Source organism: Oncorhynchus nerka, linkage group LG22 (assembly GCF_034236695.1).
Source record: "Oncorhynchus nerka isolate Pitt River linkage group LG22, Oner_Uvic_2.0, whole genome shotgun sequence".
Classification (NCBI taxonomy): Eukaryota; Metazoa; Chordata; class Actinopteri; order Salmoniformes; family Salmonidae; genus Oncorhynchus; species Oncorhynchus nerka.
Window position 1 is genome coordinate 42,199,846 of NC_088417.1, and position 17,922 is coordinate 42,217,767.

General features: G+C 42.2%; 2 protein-coding genes across 2 annotated transcripts in view; both read right to left on the minus strand.

The window, feature by feature from the left end:
• The window catches only part of LOC115105196 (transmembrane protein 108-like), a 100,884-nt gene extending 97,556 nt beyond the window's left edge, over positions 1 to 3,328 (minus strand). Inside the window, exon 1 of the mRNA XM_029626923.2 lies at positions 2,483 to 3,328. The gene's annotated coding sequence lies outside the window, so the exon portion shown is untranslated. The remainder of the gene's footprint in view (positions 1 to 2,482) is intronic.
• Positions 3,329 to 4,892: 1,564 nt separating this feature from the next.
• LOC115104615 (DNA topoisomerase 2-binding protein 1-like) lies at positions 4,893 to 17,734 on the minus strand. The gene is made up of 4 exons (XM_029625972.2): positions 17,594 to 17,734; positions 6,129 to 6,347; positions 5,749 to 5,888; positions 4,893 to 5,156 (listed from the first exon to the last, which is right to left on the minus strand). The coding sequence occupies exons 1-3, from the start codon at positions 17,621 to 17,623 to the stop codon at positions 5,775 to 5,777; spliced, it is 363 nt and encodes a 120-aa protein (XP_029481832.1). The 5' UTR covers positions 17,624 to 17,734; the 3' UTR covers positions 4,893 to 5,156; positions 5,749 to 5,774.
• Positions 17,735 to 17,922: the final 188 nt, after the last annotated feature.

A 17,922-nucleotide genomic window follows, 5' to 3' on the forward strand; every position in this document is an offset into this window, starting at 1 on the left:
TGTATGCGGATGACTCACTATACACGTCAGCTACTACAGCGACTGAAATTACTTCAACACTCAACAAAAAGTTAGTTTCAGAGTGAGTGGCTAGGAATAAGTTAGCCCTAAATATTTCTAAAACTAAAACCATTGTATTTGGAAAAAAACACTCACTAAACGCTAAACCTCAACTAAATCATGTAATAAATAACATGGGAATTGAGCAAGTTGAGATGACTAAACTGCTTGCAGTAACACTAAATTGTGAACTGTCATGGTCAAAACATATTGATGCAGTAGTAGCTAAGATGGGGAGAAGTCTGTCTATAATAAAGTGATACTCTGCCTTCTTAACAACACTATCAACAAGGTAGGTCCTACAGGCCCTAGTTTTGTCACACCTTGACTACTGTTCAGTCGTGTGGACAGGTGCCACAAAAAAGGACTTTGCAATTGGCACAGAACAGGGCAGCACGGCTGGCCCTTGGATGTACACAGAGTGCTAATATTAATAATATGCATGTCAATCTCTCCTAGCTGAAAGTGGAGGAGAGATTGACTTCATCACTACTTTTATTTATGAGAGGTACATGTTGAATGTACAGAGCTGTCTGTCTAAACTACTGGCACACAACTCGGACACCCATGAATACCCCACAAAACATGCCACAAGAGGTCCCTTCACAGTCCCCAAGTCCAGAACAGACTATGGGAGGCACACAGTACACTGTACTACATACAGCCATGACAACATCAAGTAACTGATGCAGCAGTAAAATTAGATTTAAAAAAACGGATAAAAAACAACTTATGGAACAGCGGGGACTGTGAAGCAACACAAACATTGGAACAGACACATGCATACACACACACAACATACGCACTATACATACACGTGGATTTAGTACTGTAGATATGTGGTAGTGGTGGAGTAGAGACCTGAGGGCACACAATGTGTTGTGAAATCTGTGAATGTATTATAATGTTTTAAAATTTTAAAACTACCTTAAATTTGCTGGACCCCATAATAAATACAAATACCCACCCACACACACGCTTTCACACTCACCACATATGCTTCTGCTACTCTATTATCTATCCTGTTGCCTAGTCACTTTACCCCTACCTATATGTACAGTACATAGCTATTTCAATTACCTTGTACCCCTGCACAGACTCAGTACTGATACTCCCTATATATAGCCATGTTATTTGAAATTGTTATTCACTGTGTATTTATTCCTCGTGTTACTATTTCTATTTTTGACATCTTATCTTTAACTGTGCATTGTTGGAAAGGGACCTGTAAGTAAGAATTTCACTGTTAGTCTACACCTGTTGTCTATGAAACGTGACAAATACAATTTTATTTTGAGTTCAGATGGGTGACAATCTATGCTAGATTCGAAAGAGACTGCCATCATGCGTGTTAATTTGTTTACTTGGTCCCATGGATGTGAATGGTCTCCATGCCTCTAATTCTTAGTGTTTCCTATGTTTCACTAACCAGTCTCTGAGCTAAACATACATCATGTCAATAGACCCCAAGGAAGCTGTCAGCTACAGATGTCAATGTCCCTTATTGACCCCGCTCCTCCCCCACCATTGTACACACAGCAGTCCCCAGAACAAAGAGAGTGGGGAGGGGAGGTATGTGGAGAATTGAAGACCAACATTCCAATCACAATGCTAAGGGTGTCCAGCAGGTTCATTTAGGCCTGCTACACACTTACTCAACCTGGTCTCGGAGCATTTCGTGTTATTCTGTATGTACAACACTACCTAAATGTAGCTGAGGAAACAAAGCTTCCAGTTGAAAAGACTGTCTTCAGTGTGAGGGAGAAGGTGATGGTCGCACTTTTTAATAGAGTGACCCTTAATTATACCCTCTGTTCCTGCGGGTCTCAAGAGAGAAAAAATATATACTTTAAGGGACGCAAAACTTTACTGTCTCTGGTTGGTTTCAATGGTTTCCCCGTCCCATCTTTGGTCCGTGTCAGTTTCACATACACAATAGTTCTCATCAATAACACATTCTATAACCAGTCAACTACAACAATGGATGTATTGTGACATGGAAAATAGCGGTCATGTGGTAAAACAGTCTGTTTGATGAAGTGTTGTTAGCGGTTAATGTTTCAAGGTTCAGTAAACATGACCGAGGTTGTTATTCTCCGGTCTCTCACATCAGTGAACTGTAATCAATAGCTGAGGAATGGGTTATTAATTGATTAGAGTTGCCCTATTGATGGCATTATTAATAAAAGAGGGAGACTCATGTGAACCTTCAAGGCTCGCAGACAATCGCGCACACAGCGCGCGCGGAAATAAACTGTATCGTGGTAGTAAGACTGACAAACGCCAGAGTAGCTCCATCTAAACGCTAGGTTAGTGACCCAGTGACGCATAGGCAATTTTAAATCGGTATTGACTCACGAAAGCACTAAACTTCCTACAATATAGAGGCTAGGTGCTGTGCCACACAAATTAGTTTGCTTACCTATTACACAAGGTGCGTCGGTACTTCCGAGTACTCCGCGTATTCCAGTCAACTGAATCCCAAAAAGCCGCTGTCTCACCACTCCAGTCACACAAGCCGCAAGCACATATTGCCAGTTCCGAACCAGAATGTCACATGAACTCCATGTTCAATCCGACCGTGCTCAACACTGCTGCCCCGGGGAGCCATACAGTTTGTTCAAGCGAAACACAATAGGAGGACGGCGGGGGCGCATCTCCTCAAATCCTGGGACCACTGACAATGGTAGATGGATAATCACACGGTGGAGGCAACAGGCTTGGCTAGCAGTGCGAGCATCATATGTGATTGAGCTACCGCGCGGTCCACAAGATATTCACGAGAGGCGGGCAGAGACTCAGTGCCACCCAAGCACGAGAGGACATGGGTTTCCGTGGCGCGAGTATGGCGGTGGAATTTTAATGAGGACATATTATTGCAACAGCAGGCACATCTTTTTTGTTGTTGTCCTTACTCAGATTAGGGGCTGTTTCATTGTATTCATAGTTCTCTTAAGAAAATAGCCTGCCTGAAGGCCAGTGACAGGGGAGCACTAACAATCTTAAAAAGGGCACATTGACAAATGAAACAAGACCCTCTTAACACCCGTATCTGGCACTTCAATCCCCCCGCCAGACATTAAAAAGTGTTGTTTTTTTGTAGCCCTTTTTTCTCCCCAATTTCGTGGTATCCAATTGTTTGTTATAGTCCTGTACCATCGCTGCAACTCCCGTACGGACTGGGGAGAGGCGAAAGTCGAGAGCCGTGCGTCCTCCGACACACGACCCAGCCAAGCCGCTACCCGCTTAACCCGGAAGCCAGCCGCACAAATGTGTCGGAGGAAGCACCGTACACCTGGCCACCGTGCATGCACTAGAGCGCGTTGGGACAAGGACATCTTGGCCTGCCAAACCCTCTCCTAACCAGCACGACGCTGGGCCAATTGTGCGCCGCCTCATGGGTCTCCGTGTCGTAGCCAGCTGTGACACAGCCTGGGATCGAACCCGGGTCTGTAGTGACACCTCAAGCACTGCGGTGCAGTGCCGAGGCCCCGTAAAAAAACAGGCCTTTTGAATTTCAAAATCCCGATGTGGCCCTCGATACAAAAAGGTTTGCCCACCCCTGCGCTAATAGAATAAATAGATTACTTGGCTACCCCATTAAATACAAGTGTTGACAGAAAACATTCAAATTGACTCAATTTAATTACATTATCCTTGATGCTTTATCAACCTATATGCAGACACCCCACTTTGGACAGTTTTATCATAGGCCATGCATCTCCCTCTCTCTACCAATATTTGGATTAATTAAGTTCACTATGAACGGAGGCTTCTCTTTATTGCAATGTTTATTGGGGAAGGAGATGGGCATTACACATTTCCACTGCCTCAGGTTCCCATCATCACCAAGGCAACATGGTATTGTTTTGGGAATGTTGTGCTCTCCCCTGGTCTGACTTTGTCATTTGGTTCCTCAGCCCCAGCAGCATCAGTCTTCGAGTATGATCTGGTCAAAAGTAGTGTATGTAGGCAATAGGGTGTCATTTGGGATCACCCATGGCCAGTGAGGTTGAGGAGGGGGAGAGAGCCCTTATCTGTGCCTCTAGAAACAGACCTGGGACAGACGAATATAATTGGGCTTCCCATTGTGAGAAAATAAAAAAATCTGATGTTTACAGAAAGGGAGAGACACAGCTGTTGCTAGAGCAGTACAATTTATTGGATAAGTAGTCAAACACATGTAGTAGGTTCTGATTTGGGTATGTCTTTTGCCATTGGTTTTCTTTGTTCTCCATCACAGTATGTAGACCTCTGCCTTGGGTAGCCTTTGTCAGCTTGTTTTGTGTATACACATTGAGATATATTTGGAATCTAGTATACGTGAGACCAATGTTCTATCATGTCAAAATGAACAATGATATTTTCGAGAGGCAATGGCAGCAGTAAGGTGGTAAGTGGATGCCATGAGTAACGAGGCTGGTGCCAGCAGTGATTGTGTCCTAATGACAGTGATAACTGATGTGTGACAGCATGGGTCAAAGAGACACTGGTGTGACACACCCTGAACCAATGCAATTATCACTGTAGGTAGAATTGATCTCAGAAATGACTCACGTTGTCAATGAGAAAAGGGAAAAAAAAAAAGTAGGAATGTTACTGCTTTTTCCATCAGTAAACTCTGATGGAAAGGTGCAAAGCTGAATGGAACAGCATGCGATGCTGTGAAAGGACAATACACTCACTCCAGGTACTATGCAAGCCGAATGTAGAGTGCCCTCTACAGGACATAAATTGACAGTGCATCTCTGTGTTGAGCGCTTGAGAACATTTGTCTCAGAAGAAAGCACCAATCAATCACTATGACACGAACACTTGTCAAATACATTTTATTTTCATACAACTAATAAAAAAATCTTATTTACAGACATATCATTAATGGCTTGCAGGGGCATTTCTAAAATGATGGAATTTACTAGTTGACACCAAAGCTCTAAATGACAATGTTTTTACTTGAGGCGGGTCTTCTTCAACTTTGTGGAATCTCCTGATGCTTAGCGCTTGCGGGAGGGTGTGGCGCGGCTGGCATCTGTGCCCGCTGGCAGACATTGGGCAGCTTCAGGCAGATAGTACATCTCTATTGGTGGAATAGGCTCCTGGTCAAAATGACAGACTCATATGAGAGAGGAGTTTTAGTTTCCATCATTTTATTTCTTCTTAAATGAGCAACATGTTATATTTAAGCCATCATATCGATTCCTTCATGTTTTTTCAGAAACGGCTAAAATGGCTTAGTACGGGTTCTAACCTTATCATAATCGCCAAAAATATTGTTGCAAGGACGTGAAAAACTTGTACACAAAACAACCGGCCTAGCTAGACACACACAAAAAAAGCTCATTTGCAGTGTCACGCAGCGTTATAATAAGCATGTTTTACCTGGGTGGATTTCTATTATTTTACTACTACTGGAATGTAATTGATATTTAGCACTATTTACATGTGGAAATGTTACATGGATAACCTTTAATTCACTGGCTAGGGTGGATTTTATGGAGAAGTTTGAACACGTTGTATTGTTAAATGAAGGAAAGTACCCACTTTATGGATCAAACATTAACCAAGGTTTCACTTTAGACTTTCCCAAAATTACTGATATAAACTGCAAAAAAGTAGTCTGACAACAAAAAATGCCTTCCGCAGTCTCTTTGTGAGGCAGTTTTGCATTTTAGTTACAGTCCCACTAACCTGGATGTCTGCAATAAACTCTGGCTTTAGGCATTTGGCCTCTGGCACGTCCACCCGAAGTCTCCTGGCTTCAACCGACTGAACTCTGCAAACAGGTGGGTGGTTCCCTTGTACAGAGATGGAGAGGGACTGGGGAGAACCTGGAGAGAGGGTAAGGGAGAGGAAATAAAGATCGGAAGAAGAGAGATTAGGAGAGAGGGTGGATGGGATTGACATTCAGAAGTGTACACGTGTCAATATCTACAAAGGCAAGTATGAAAGAGATGGGCAGTCGGACACTTGAAAAGCAGTAGTTTCTTATTAGTTTTACCCATACTAAAACGCAGTAAGTGAAGAGAAGATTGAGGTACAGTATGACAGAGTAAGAGCTTTGTTTGAACCTTTGCTCCACCAGACTGCAGGAGTCGTCTGAACCCTGACTCTCTGGTCTGGTCGATGTTTAGCATGACGGTCCAACCGCTGAATGATCCCTCCTGGTCATTGCGGTCCTGCAGGTTCCTCCTCCAGCGCATGGTGGCCAACGCCAGCCTCTTCTGCTGGGAGCTGATGGACGGTATCACATCCAGGATGGAGCTTCTGCCCCAATCATACTCATCCTCCTGGAACAAATCAAATCAAATGTATTTATATAGCCCTTCTTACCTCCGATGTCAACAACTACAGACCAGTATCCCTTCTTTCTTTTCTCTCCAAAACCCTTGAACGTGCCGTCCTTGGCCAGCTCTCCCGCTATCTCTCTCAGAATGACCTTCTTGATCCAAATCAGTCAGGTTTCAAGACTAGTCATTCAACTGAGACTGCTCTTCTCTGTATCACGGAGGCGCTCCGCACTGCTAAAGCTAACTCTCTCTCCTCTGCTCTCATCCTTCTAGACCTATCGGCTGCCTTCGATACTGTGAACCATCAGATCCTCCTCTCCACCCTCTCCGAGTTGGGCATCTCCGGCGCGGCCCACGCTTGGATTGCGTCCTATCTGACAGGTCGCTCCTACCAGGTGGCGTGGCGAGAATCCGTCTCCTCACCACGTGCTCTCACCACTGGTGTCCCCCAGGGCTCTGTTCTAGGCCCTCTCCTATTCTCGCTATACACCAAGTCACTTGGCTCTGTCATAACCTCACATGGTCTCTCCTATCATTGCTATGCAGACGACACACAATTAATCTTCTCCTTTCCCCCTTCTGATGACCAGGTGGCGAATCGCATCTCTGCATGTCTGGCAGACATATCAGTGTGGATGACGGATCACCACCTCAAGCTGAACCTCGGCAAGACGGAGCTGCTCTTCCTCCCGGGGAAGGACTGCCCGTTCCATGATCTCGCCATCACGGTTGACAACTCCACTGTGTCCTCCTCCCAGAGCGCTAAGAACCTTGGCGTGATCCTGGACAACACCCTGTCGTTCTCAACTAACATCAAGGCGGTGGCCCGTTCCTGTAGGTTCATGCTCTACAACATCCGCAGAGTACGACCCTGCCTCACACAGGAAGCGGCGCAGGTCCTAATCCAGGCACTTGTCATCTCCCGTCTGGATTACTGCAACTCGCTGTTGGCTGGGCTCCCTGCCTGTGCCATTAAACCCCTACAACTCATCCAGAACGCCGCAGCCCGTCTGGTGTTCAACCTTCCCAAGTTCTCTCACGTCACCCCGCTCCTCCGCTCTCTCCACTTGCTTCCAGTTGAAGCTCGCATCCGCTACAAGACCATGGTGCTTGCCTACGGAGCTGTGAGGGGAACGGCACCTCAGTACCTCCAGGCTCTGATCAGGCCCTACACCCAAACAAGGGCACTGCGTTCATCCACCTCTGGCCTGCTCGCCTCCCTACCACTGAGGAAGTACAGTTCCCGCTCAGCCCAGTCAAAACTGTTCGCTGCTCTGGCCCCCCAATGGTGGAACAAACTCCCTCACGACGCCAGGACAGCGGAGTCAATCACCACCTTCCGGAGACACCTGAAACCCCACCTCTTTAAGGAATACCTAGGATAGGATAAAGTAATCCTTCTCACCCCCCCTTAAAAGATTTAGATGCACTATTGTGAAGTGGCTGCTCCACTGGATGTCATAAGGTGAATGCACCAATTTGTAAGTCGCTCTGGATAAGAGCGTCTGCTAAATGACTTAAATGTAAATGTAAATGTTACATCAGCTGATATATCAAAGTGCTGTACAGTAACCCAGCCTAAAACCCCAAACAGCAAGCAATGCAGGTGTAGAAGCACGACAGACCATCTCTGATGAGAAAGAAATAATCAAGTGTTTTCAGACCACTGGATAGGATATTTATTTTATCAAATCACATTGGCTACACATGGCCTGTCTGAAACGAACTTGCAACATTGTATAAAATATTCTTGGCCCTCAGTTTCCCGCCAGTGAGCTCTGGACAGACACAACCTTAGGCCATTTGCACAAGGGATAAGAAGCAGTGCTAGACTTGGGTAGGAGCTCACCAGAGCGGTGTACCGGAACCTCAAATTTTCCAATGGGTGAGCTTCTGTTCCTCTTGTAGAATATTAGCTCAAACTTATTGTGGAACTCCTGCACCTAAATATAAACAGTACCAGCATCCAAAATGAGTACCTATTTCAGTTTAAGTCAAGCACTGATAGGCCTATTTTCCAACGTTTCTACTGGATCAGAGCATGTCATTTTTCCCTTTCACGCCGAGTGGTTATCGAAAGGGAGAGCGCTGGAACGATTTTTCAAACTCATTGAGGAACTATTGTAATTCTTAATGGATGTAAAAACCTGTTTGAGGTGAAAAAAACATTACTTTGAGAAGCTCCACAGGTGGTGGTGGTGCATTAAGCCAATCAGAAATAATATCAGATCCCCAAATGGGCACATTCATTTGTGCGCAGGCCAGGTAGCCTATATAGGCCTACTTCTATGCGCGTCCTTACTCAACATTGACAGAAGCGTTCCAGACAATGACTACATTGACTGAACTAGTAAATGGAATTAAATAAACCAAAACTTGTTTCTCACAAGTGTAGCATAGGTTGCGCACTCCGCCAACAATGCGTCCACCAGAGGTCGACCGATTCATCGGAATGGCCAATTAATTAGGGCCGATTTCAAGTTTTCATAACACTCGGAAATCAGTATTTTTGGGCGCCGATTTGGCAAGTTTTTTTTTTACACCTTTATTTCATCTTTATTTAACTAGGCAAGTCAGTTAACAACACATTCTTCTTTTCAATGACGGCCTAGGAACGGTGGGTTAACTGCCTTGTTCAGGGGCAGAAAGAGATTTTCACCTTGTCAGCTCAGGGGATCCAATCTTGCAACCTTACAGTTAGTCCAACGCAATAACGACCTGCCTCTCTCTCGTTGCACTCCACAAGGAGACTGCCTGTTACGCAAATGCAGTAAGCCAAGGTAAGTTGCTAGCTAGCATTAAACTTATCTTATAAAAAACAATCAATCATAATCACTAGTTAACTACACATGGTTGATGATATTACTAGATATTATCAAGCGTGTCCTGTGTTGCATATAATCTGACTGAGCATACAAGTATCTGACTGAGCGATGGTAGGCAGAAGCAGGCGCCGTAAACATTCATTCAAACAGCACTTTCGTGCGTTTTGCCAGCAGCTTTCGTTGTGCGTCAAGCATTGCGCTGTTTATGACTTAAAACCTATCAACTCCCGAGATGAGGCTGGTGTGACCGAAGTGAAATGGCTGGCTAGTTAGTGCGCGCTAATAGCGTTTCAAACTTCACTCGCTCTGAGCCTTGGGGTGGTTGTTTCCCTTGCTCTGCATGGGTAATGATGCTTCGATGTGGTGGCTGTTGTCGTTGTGTTGCTGGTTCGAGCCCAGGGAGGAGCGAGGAGGGGGACGGAAGCTATACTGTTACACTGGCAATACTAAAGTGCCTATAAGAACATCCAATAGTCAAAGGTTAATGAAATACAAATGGTATAGAGGGAAATAGTCCTATAATAACTACAACCTAAAACTTCTTACCTGGGAATATTGAAGACTCATGTTAAAAGGAACCACCAACTTTCATATGTTCTCATGTTCTGAGCAAGGAACTGAAACGTTAGCTTTCTTACTTTTACATTCTTCTCCAACACTTTGGTTTTGCATTATTTAAACCAAATTGAACATGTTTCATTATCTACTTGAGTGTAAATAGATTTTATTGATGTATTATATTAAGTTAAAATAACTCATTGAGTTATTTTGTAATTGTCATTATTACAAATACATTTTTATTTAAAAAATAATAATAATTTAAATCGGCCGATTAATCGGTATCGGCTTTTTTGGCTCTCCAATAAATCGGTATCGGCGTTGAAAAATCATAATCGGTCGACCTCTAGTGTTTACCCTTAAAAGGATCGGTTTCCCGCTAGTGGGACAACTTCCGGTGAAACTGGAGAGCACATAATTCAAATAAATGAAAGCTTAAATTCTTGTTAATATAACTGCACTGTCCGATTTACAGTAGCTATTACAGCAAAAACATGGCATGTAATTGTTTGAGGACGGTGCCCCACATTAAAATATTTTTCCACCTGCACAGGTTTCATACATTCACAAATAACGATTAAATAGTCACTTACTTTTTGAAAATCTTCCTCTGATTTGTCATCCAAAAGTGTCCCAGCTAGTGTCGTTAGATAAAATCCTTCTTTATTTCCCAAAAAGTCAGTTTAGTTGGCGCCATCGATTTGAGTAATCCACTCGTTCACATGAGTTTTGCTCGTGCAACAGAGTTTGGATAGCAATTGCTTTTCCCTCTCCTACTGTGAAAGACATTTGCGGTTGATATATTATCGATTATATGTTTTAAAAACAACCTGATGATTGATTATAAAAAACGTTTGACATGTTTCTGTGGACATTATGGAAACTATTTGGAATTTCCGTCTGCGTTGTCGTGACCGCTCTTTCCTGTGGATTTCTAAACATAACGCGACAAACAAATGGAGGTATTTTGGATATACAAATTATCTTTATGGAACAAAAATTACTCAATTGCGCACCAACTTACTCTGAGAGCCCCCACCTATCCACTTTCGCAATGTGATCCTTCACGCTCATTTTTCAAAATAAAAGCCTGAAACTATGTCTAAAGACTGTTGACACCTTAGGGAAGCCACAGAAAAAGGAATCTGGTTAATATCCCTTTAAATGAAGGACAGGCACGCATAGGAACACAGAAGTTTCAAAATATGAGGCACTTCCTGATTGGATTATCCTCAGGCTTTCGCCTGCAATATCAGTTCTGTTATACTCACAGACAATATGTTTACAGTTTTGGAAACTTTAGAGTGTTTTCTATCATAATCTGTCAATTATATGCATATTCTAGCATCTGGTCATGAGAAATAGGCCGTTTACTTTGGGAACGTTATTTTTCCAAACAAAAATAGTGCCCCCTAGCTTCAAGAGGTTAACAAAAGGTTAAGATGTGTTTTCCTATATTGCACTTGTGATTTCATGAGTATAAATATTTGTAGTAATATTTATTGAATGTAGCTCTATGCTATTCAGTGGTTGTTGATGACACTTATCCCAATAGGGGGATTGCAGCCATAACAAGTTAAGAAATGTTGCTTAATTAATATTATGGTGTTTCTATTCCAAGAAAAACAAAAAAAACTCAGAGTCCTTTAGGATGGAACGGAAAATATGTCCCTGTACAACGTGACGGTCGGGAGTAGGCTACAGTACTTGCCTATTTAGCTAAAGAATCCCTGTGTCGTGCGGGCACGCGGAAGACCGGGGTTCAATTCCCAGACGGGGAGGAAGGAGTAGACTGTCCTTGTAAATAAGAATGTGCTCTTAACTGACTTGCCTAGTTAAATAAAGAGGTTACACTAAGAGAATAACACTTCTACACCCTAATTGTGGTCTAACCAATACACAAACGGAGATTCAGTGAAAATAAAAATCTCATTCATTTATCAAGGCCAGTCGCCATGCTTGTCTCAGAGCAGCGCGAAATTGTGCTAAAATAGTTGTAGGCCATTGCTTCAAATGCTATTGCTTCTAACTTTAAAATGCTCTTTAAATAAATAAGACCTACACCACTTTTAACAGCACATTACTCAACACTAGTGAGACTCATTTCGCCTACGGTAGGCCTACAGTATATCGATATGACTTGACTCTCAGTCAATAATTACATATAGCGGATTGGAGGTTTCTAAATTTAAAACCAAAAGCCGCCTCGTGGGTCTCCGTGGCGGCCAGCACGGGTATCGAACCTGCATCTGTAGCAAAGCATTTTGCACTGCGGGAGCCCCCATACACTCTGGAGCCCCCATCCACAAAGTATCAAAATACAGAGAGGTGTTGGTAAGCGTATATTGTCCTGCTAATAGCGTATAATGGGCTATTATAATACTGTACATCAGGGGTGTCAAAGTCAAATGGACGGAGGGCCAAATAAAAAAATCAGCTACAAGACGAGGGCCGGACTGTTCGAATGTTCATTGAAAAATTTTTAAATGACGCATATAGTCTAGTGAACCTAATTGAACCTACTGAAAACCTAACAAATATATTACAATATGATCAGATAAATAAAGCAATATTTTCTTATGGCTCTGTCAGTAATCTTTAATTTTCAACAGACACAAAAGACAAATTTCCTTTATATAAATATCCCCATAACATGAACATTAAATGAAAGAAACCGGTATTCAAGGCACCATCAGTAGACTATATTTTCTATTTTAGCAAAAGTGGGCTAAATTTACTTCAAAGAAAAAACAATAATAGCAATTTTCTATCATCCACTCAACTGAAATATTTTTAAAATATAATTGGATTGAAATACAAAAAAATAAAGTGCAAAAATCTATTAATCAAAAACAACACTTTGTTTAAGGAGAAGTAACATGCAGTGAAAACAAATATTAAATTTTAACTTTTAAACTTGAACTGAGTAAAAACTCTAAATATGTGATTGCACAGTAATGTTCACTTGTTTGAGGTTGAGGGTGATACTTGGTGGTGTCCCATCTTTTCCACAATTCATCAATGTTCGGGTAAGGCTCTGAGCTGAAGAAATCCTCAGAATTGAGTGGAGGTGTTCAGCAGTAAGTCGACTTCTGTGTGATGTTTTGTTCAGGTTCATCAAAGAAAACAGTTGTTCACACAGGTATGTGCTGCCAAACATAGACAACGTTTGAGCAGCCTGGATGCGCAGCTGGGGCATTGTGCCGGGAGGAAACGGGCGAACTCCGCAGCACCCACTGCCGCATATTTTGCCCTCAGTGCATCATTGCATTGGAGGTCAATCAACTCCATTTGGAGGTTTGGTGGTGAGCTTTCCACGTCAACAGCAAATGGGTTACCGAGCAGTTCCAACCTGCTTTTTGTGCTTCAAAGTCAGCAAATCAAAAGTCAGCGGCAAGCATACCTATTTTATCAGCCAACTGTGTGCTCGGGAACGCACTGGTAGAGAGCTTCTCTTTCATGGTCTGGCAGCTGGGAAAGTGGCTCAAATTTTCTTTCCGCATCTGCGTCTCCCACAGAGTCAGTTTGGTTTTAAATGCCTTCACTGTACTGTACATATCAGAGATGACACGATCCCGAACCTGCAGCTGCAAGTTTATTGCATTCAGATGACTCGTAATGTCACACAGAAAAGCCATTTCACACAGAAACATTTCGTCTCGGAGTTGTGTTGTGTCTTTCCCTTTGCTGTCCAAGAACAGACAAATCTCCTCACGAAGCTCGAAACATCTTTGAAGCACCTTTCCTGGCTTAGCCATCGCACCTCTGTGTGATAAGGCAAATCACCATGCTCCGTTTCTAACTCCGTCAGAAATGCCTTGAACTGGCGGTGATTCAAACCTTTGGCTCTGATAAAGTTAACTGTGCGCGTGATGATGCTCATTACATGCTCCATTTTCAAGGCTTTACCGCACAACGCTTCCTGGTGTATGATACAATGATAAGCTGTCAGCTCACCTGTCGCGTTTTCCTCTTGCATCTTTTCCCGTATCTTCGCCACCAGTCCGCTCCTGTGTCCACACATCGCAGGTGCTCCGTCGGTTGTCAAACCCACGAGTTTTTCCCAAGGCAGCTCCATCTCATTTACACATCTTGACACCTCTTCATACAAATCATGCCCCGTAGTTGTGCCATGCATAGGACGTAAAGCCAAAAACTCCTCTGTCACGCTTAGGTTGGAGTCCACTCCGCGGATGAAAATTGACAACTGGGCAATGTCAGAAATGTCGGTGCTCTCATCCACAGCCAAGGAATATGCAATAAAATCTTTTCCCTTTTTCACAAGCTGCTCTTTTAGATTGATGGACAACTGGTCTACTCTCTCGGCAATGGTGTTTCTGCTCAGACTCACATTTAAAAAGAGTTGCCTTTTTCTGGGCAAACTTCGTCACAAACTTTAATCATGCAGTTTTTGATGAAATCCCCTCCGTAAATGGCCGGGCTGATTTAGCGATCTCTTCTGCCAAAATAAAACTGGCCTTGACAGCAGCCTGGCCTTGTGATTTGGCTTTTTGAACAGAGCCTGTCGAGATTTGAGGCCTCGTTTTAATTCCTCTGCCTTTTGTAGCCTTTGTTCCATGTCCATATTCTTGTTTTTGTCCGCGTGTTTCGTTTCATAATGTCGTCTCAGATTATACTCTTTCAGTACCGCCACACTTTCTCCACACAGAAGACACACAGGTTTTCCAGCTACCTTCGTGAACATATACTCCGACTCCCACCTTGTTTGAAACCCCCGGTTCTCAGTATCCACCTTCCGTTTTGCCATTTTTGATGGGTATCTGAAAGTTAATTTTACTGTGATGCTGACGACTGCTGTGCCAATAAATATTGAAATGAAGCAGCCTACTGCTCGGTGCGTCACCTTTGCATTGTGGGAAATGTAGTATTGGTGCGTGTAAAAGATCTGCGGGCTGCCGGCTTGCTGCGGGCCGGTTCTAATAATAAATCAAGATCATCCCAGGGGCCGTAAAAAACCTTCTTGCGGGCCGGATGTGGCCCGCGGGCCTTGACTCTGACATATGTGCTGTACATAGATAACCAAAACATTTCTTTATTAAAGACTATCAGAAAGAATGTTGGTACTTATTTTGATCCAAAACCATGAGTGAGTCACTCAGCTTATGACTGTGCCATCAACTTGATAATATAGAACGATATTTTGGAGGTAATTTAATTTTCTGAATAATCTGAATAATGGCCAAAATAATATTTGTAGAGGCCAAAATATTTATTTCTGTTTTTAGAGGGAGAAACGCTGGGCCAATTGTGCGCCGCCCTATGGGACTCCCAATCACGGTCGGATGTGATACATAATAATAATACTTTTTGTTGCATTATTTGTTTCGTCTTTTCTGGTGGATTAAACTGAAACTGCAACCAATCACTGCCGGTTGTGATACAGCCAACCTAACCAAGAAATACATTTGACGATAGAATTCTCCCCCTACCCTCCATCTAGGCAAGTCTATTGTCCAGTTACCTGCTAATAGCCATAATGGCGCTGTACAACGTGACTGTGTGTGTTTGAAAGAGTGTTTTCCAGTAAGCAACAAATTGTTTACCTTCATTAGACAACTTTGTTCTGATATTTCAGTAATTCAGTGATATTTATTCCCAAAGTAATTTGTTATGGATCCATAACTAAGTAAACGTTGGCATTTTGAAAGAGTATTTTTATCATTATTTTATTAACGAAAAGCATAAAGATGCCATTATTAGTTACATTGTTTTGAATGTGCAGACTGGCACTAAGAACAGCGGGAGCTCATGGTGCTGAAATTAGGCATATTCAAGTAGGTATAATTCATTTAAACAGTCTTCATTTGAATTACACTTTACTAACAACAAGAGGCCTGTGTTATTCCTATTTAAGAAATAAGATGTAGGTCTACAGCAGTGGCAGTCAGTGCTGTTTAAGATGAGGGAGGATTATTATTTTTTTTTTTCCTGAGCATGGCCTTATTTCTATTACAGCATTTTGGATCACTCATTCATATTCCATTCACCCAGTTAAAATGGAACAGTGATAGGTTGCTTCAACCTAGCCTATTAATGTAAGTTTACAATTCAGGTGCACACAGGTCAAGAGAGAAATTTGAGGTCAATTACCAACTTGTAAACTTGCCTGCATCTAGCTGATAGGGTGTAATCATTAGACCAACATATATATAGATATATATATATATATATATATATATATATATATATATATACTGTAAACCTTATTTGCACAATAGTGTGTTTTAATCAATTATTTGGTGACATGTGACTAGACTTAGTATAGTTTAATAAAATAAAATGGAAAAACATTGAAGTTATAAAATTCACTGAGGATGGTCCTCCCCTGTGGAGTCTCCACTGGTCTACAGATTAAATATAGGCTGCTATATCCATCAATTTCTCTGGCAATTCCTCCAGCCACCATGCACCCCTTAAATAGCCTATGGCTGTTAAGACTCAAATTCAGGGGGTATGTCATAGGTCTACTTTTTGTTAAAGAAAATGCCAAAAAGCACAGAACTACCCCTTGTTAGTTTAAGATTCTGAACAAAATAAAACTAAATCAGATTATATTAAGTGATCTATAAAAGCGCTTTGGTCTACGATGCTTTTACGCTAGAAACAAGCTGTAAAATACCTGGGAAAGGTGTGACTAATGCATATGGGGATATCATTGTTTTGTTTCTTTTACATTGAGAGACTGAGCAGCTTTGCTTGGGAAGTAATCTAATTCTGACACTTTCAATTGATGAAAGCTATTCACTTTCTGTACAATAGAATATGTTTAAACCCAGAAAGGGAAACACTTGTGACCTTCTCTCCTTGGGTTAAACCATGGAAGAAGAGTAGCCAACAGTTAAAGCTTAAAATGTTCTGCGTCGTTAGGCCTACTGGGGTGGAAAGGTTGGCCTAACTTTTGAAAGAACCATGCTCAGATTCCTAATGATATCTCAGATGTAATTATTTTGTCTCAGGTGTAATTATTTGCAAACAGGGACAGTTTAATTGCAAAAAAGACACTGATTTGGCATTGGAGAAATATATTAAGATGAACACATACATTCTTATTCTTAGCCTGTAATTTCAGTCATTTGAAATGTGATATTCTGCTAATATGTAAAATTATGTAGAATACATAATTGCATTAAATATTTATAAAGGATTTTTTTTTATTGGACCTGCAAATAAAATGGATAGAATCATGCAATAATGTTCCTATATAGAAGACCTTTCCACCTCTACTCTTTTTTTCTTATATTCTTATTTTCAATGACAGCCTAGGAACAGTGGGTTAACTGCCTGTTCAGGGGCAGAACGACAGATTTGTAACTTGTCAGCTCGGGGATTTGAACTTGCAACCTTCCGGTTACTAGTCCAACGCTCTAACCACTAGGCTACCCTGCCGCCCCCCACGGTGGTCTACGAACCCACAACCTTCTAGCCCACAGCCCTGTGCAATATCAAAATTCCTGCATTGCCATGTAGCCTAATGCTTACAGGACAAAGAACAGTTTCTAAAACTGTGTATCTAAGGCTCTGGTCAGCCCAAGAAGTGAGGGTAAACGGTAGACATGTTCTCTGCTATCCACTTTATGTCTGAATTATTTTGGGTGTAGGGGAGGGTCACTTTTTTTTTAAGCGTTCAGGGAGGATTTAGGTCAAATATATTTTGCTATATGGAGGGCCAACCATTTTCATTTCAGACAGGTCCGATTTTGAATAACGTTCACTCCCTGACACAGCTAGACATACAAGATTCAAGAAGCATGATCACTCACTGTAACGTTACTGTCAAATGTTAGTGGTTAGCCTAATCGTGGACACTACAGTAAGTGGCACTATAATACACATGAAACTCACCTCATAGGCCATGACAGCAGTCTTCTCCATCTCCTTTTGACATGATAAACCTGCAATGTGGCAGAAGTGTAACGTTAACTGCTAGCTATATGGATATAGGAACAGTCATATGGCTAGCAGGCTTTTTAGTGCAGGACATACAGTGCCTTGCGAAAGTATTCGGCCCCCTTGAACTTTGCGACCTTTTGCCACATTTCAGGCTTCAAACAAAGATATAAAACTATTATTTTGTGAAGAATCAACAACAAGTGGGACACAATCTTGAAGTGGAACGACATTTATTGGATATTTCAAACTTTTTTAACAAATCAAAAACTGAAAAATTGGGC

Bases quoted from the DNA above. Each gene is read 5' to 3' on its own strand.
- LOC115104615 (XM_029625972.2), bottom strand. From the start codon at position 17,623: ATGGAGAAGACTGCTGTCATGGCCTATGAG. The intron at 6,348-17,593 runs GTGAGTTTCATG...GATTTGTTCCAG, and splicing joins CTGCTGTCATGGCCTATGAG to GAGGATGAGTATGATTGGGG. The intron at 5,889-6,128 runs GTTCAAACAAAG...CCCTCTCTCCAG, and splicing joins TGCAGTCTGGTGGAGCAAAG to GTTCTCCCCAGTCCCTCTCC.